General features: G+C 47.3%; 1 protein-coding gene across 1 annotated transcript; it reads right to left on the bottom strand.

Annotated features, from left to right (window-relative positions):
* Positions 1-262: 262 nt before the first annotated feature.
* PHATRDRAFT_41496 (predicted protein) lies at positions 263-745 on the bottom strand (the record flags this gene model as incomplete). Its single annotated transcript, XM_002185380.1, has 2 exons — positions 263-668; positions 738-745. 2 exons carry the CDS (start codon positions 743-745, stop codon positions 263-265), a joined length of 414 nt encoding a protein of 137 aa, XP_002185416.1.
* Between the last annotated feature and the right edge of the window lie 612 nt (positions 746-1,357).

The following is a 1,357-nucleotide window of genomic DNA, read 5'->3' as shown; positions in this document are numbered from 1 at the left end:
CTAACCCTAACCCTAACCCTAACCCTAACCCTAACCCTAACCCTAACCCTAACCCTAACCCTAACCCTAACCCTAACCCTAACCCTAACCCTAACCCTAACCCTAACCCTAACCCTAACCCTAACCCTAACCCTAACCCTAACCCTAACCCTAACCCTAACCCTAACCCTAACCCTAACCCTAACCCTAACCCTAACCCTAACCCTAACCCTAACCCTAACCCTAACCCTAACCCTAACCCTAACCCTAACCCTAACCCTAACTACTCTGGGTAGAGTCCAAGCTGTTGTCCGGATCCCAGGAGCATGAGGCGGACGTAAAGCTTCATGCCGTCACCAACGGGAGGCAGCAAGTGCGCGTTTTCCTGGACAGCGAGCTGCACCGCTCGGAGAAACAAACGCTTACTCGGCATGGGTAGACACATTTCGTGTGCCCCCGCCCGCATACGCGCATAGTTCTGTTCGGGACGGAACACGACGGCCTTGAGGTTGTTGACGCGGTACGCTTTCAATCCTTCCCACAAGGTGGTGCCATAGTTGAGCGACGTTGTGGCGGGAGTCAGCGGGAGCGGACGGTCCTGGTACAAAAAGACACTGCTTTCCAATTCTTGCAGGAATTTTTCCTCCTCCGACCAATCCGTGGTAGTCGTCAAGTGGAGTAAGTCTTCTCTGGTGTTAGCCTACCCTATCCGCAAAAAATATCCGCGGTCAATGCTGTTCGCGTGCTGCATTGTAGACGCACACATGGTGCCGTGAGTGTTTCTTTTGTAAAAATTGACGAAGTTTGACGAAAATTTCATCTGCTCGTAGCTTTAGCGACGGCAAGTCCAATTCGGCTGACAATGAGTGTCAGAATACGGTTGTACGTAAGCAACACAAAACACGAACGCAATTTGCGGAAGAACAACTGACTGTGAAAGCTGTTTGCCAGACGTCAGCAAGTTAGGTATCCCTGTGCAGTAACTATAACGCTATTTGATATCCCAGTGCAATTTGTTGATATCCCAGTGCAATTACTTACATAAAATGTGATATCCCAGTGTAAAGATAAAAAATTCATTCACGAGTATTTTTATAACACCCGGATATCATTTTCCTTAGGATACTGACTGTGAAGTTGTGTTGAAGGATGAAATTCGGAAAGGTCGGACGGACGGACAGAGAAGTTTGGATATTGCAACATACACTGTTGTTACTGCCAGGCAGAAATCTTGATTAGGGGGGTGTTTCAGTAGGGTGTTTTCACAGCGTCACTTTAGATTAGTAAGGATTTGAAAAAGATTTTATTGCATTAGAAAAGAACTATCGTTCTCCGGGTTAACCAAATGGGTTTACTTATGTTGTAGGACAGTGAACCC

Source organism: Phaeodactylum tricornutum, chromosome 30, assembly GCF_000150955.2.
Source record: "Phaeodactylum tricornutum CCAP 1055/1 chromosome 30, whole genome shotgun sequence".
Classification (NCBI taxonomy): domain Eukaryota; phylum Bacillariophyta; class Bacillariophyceae; order Surirellales; family Neidiaceae; genus Phaeodactylum; species Phaeodactylum tricornutum.
Note: the sequence above shows the minus strand (reverse complement) of the source record. Positions and strands in the feature narration are given on the sequence as shown.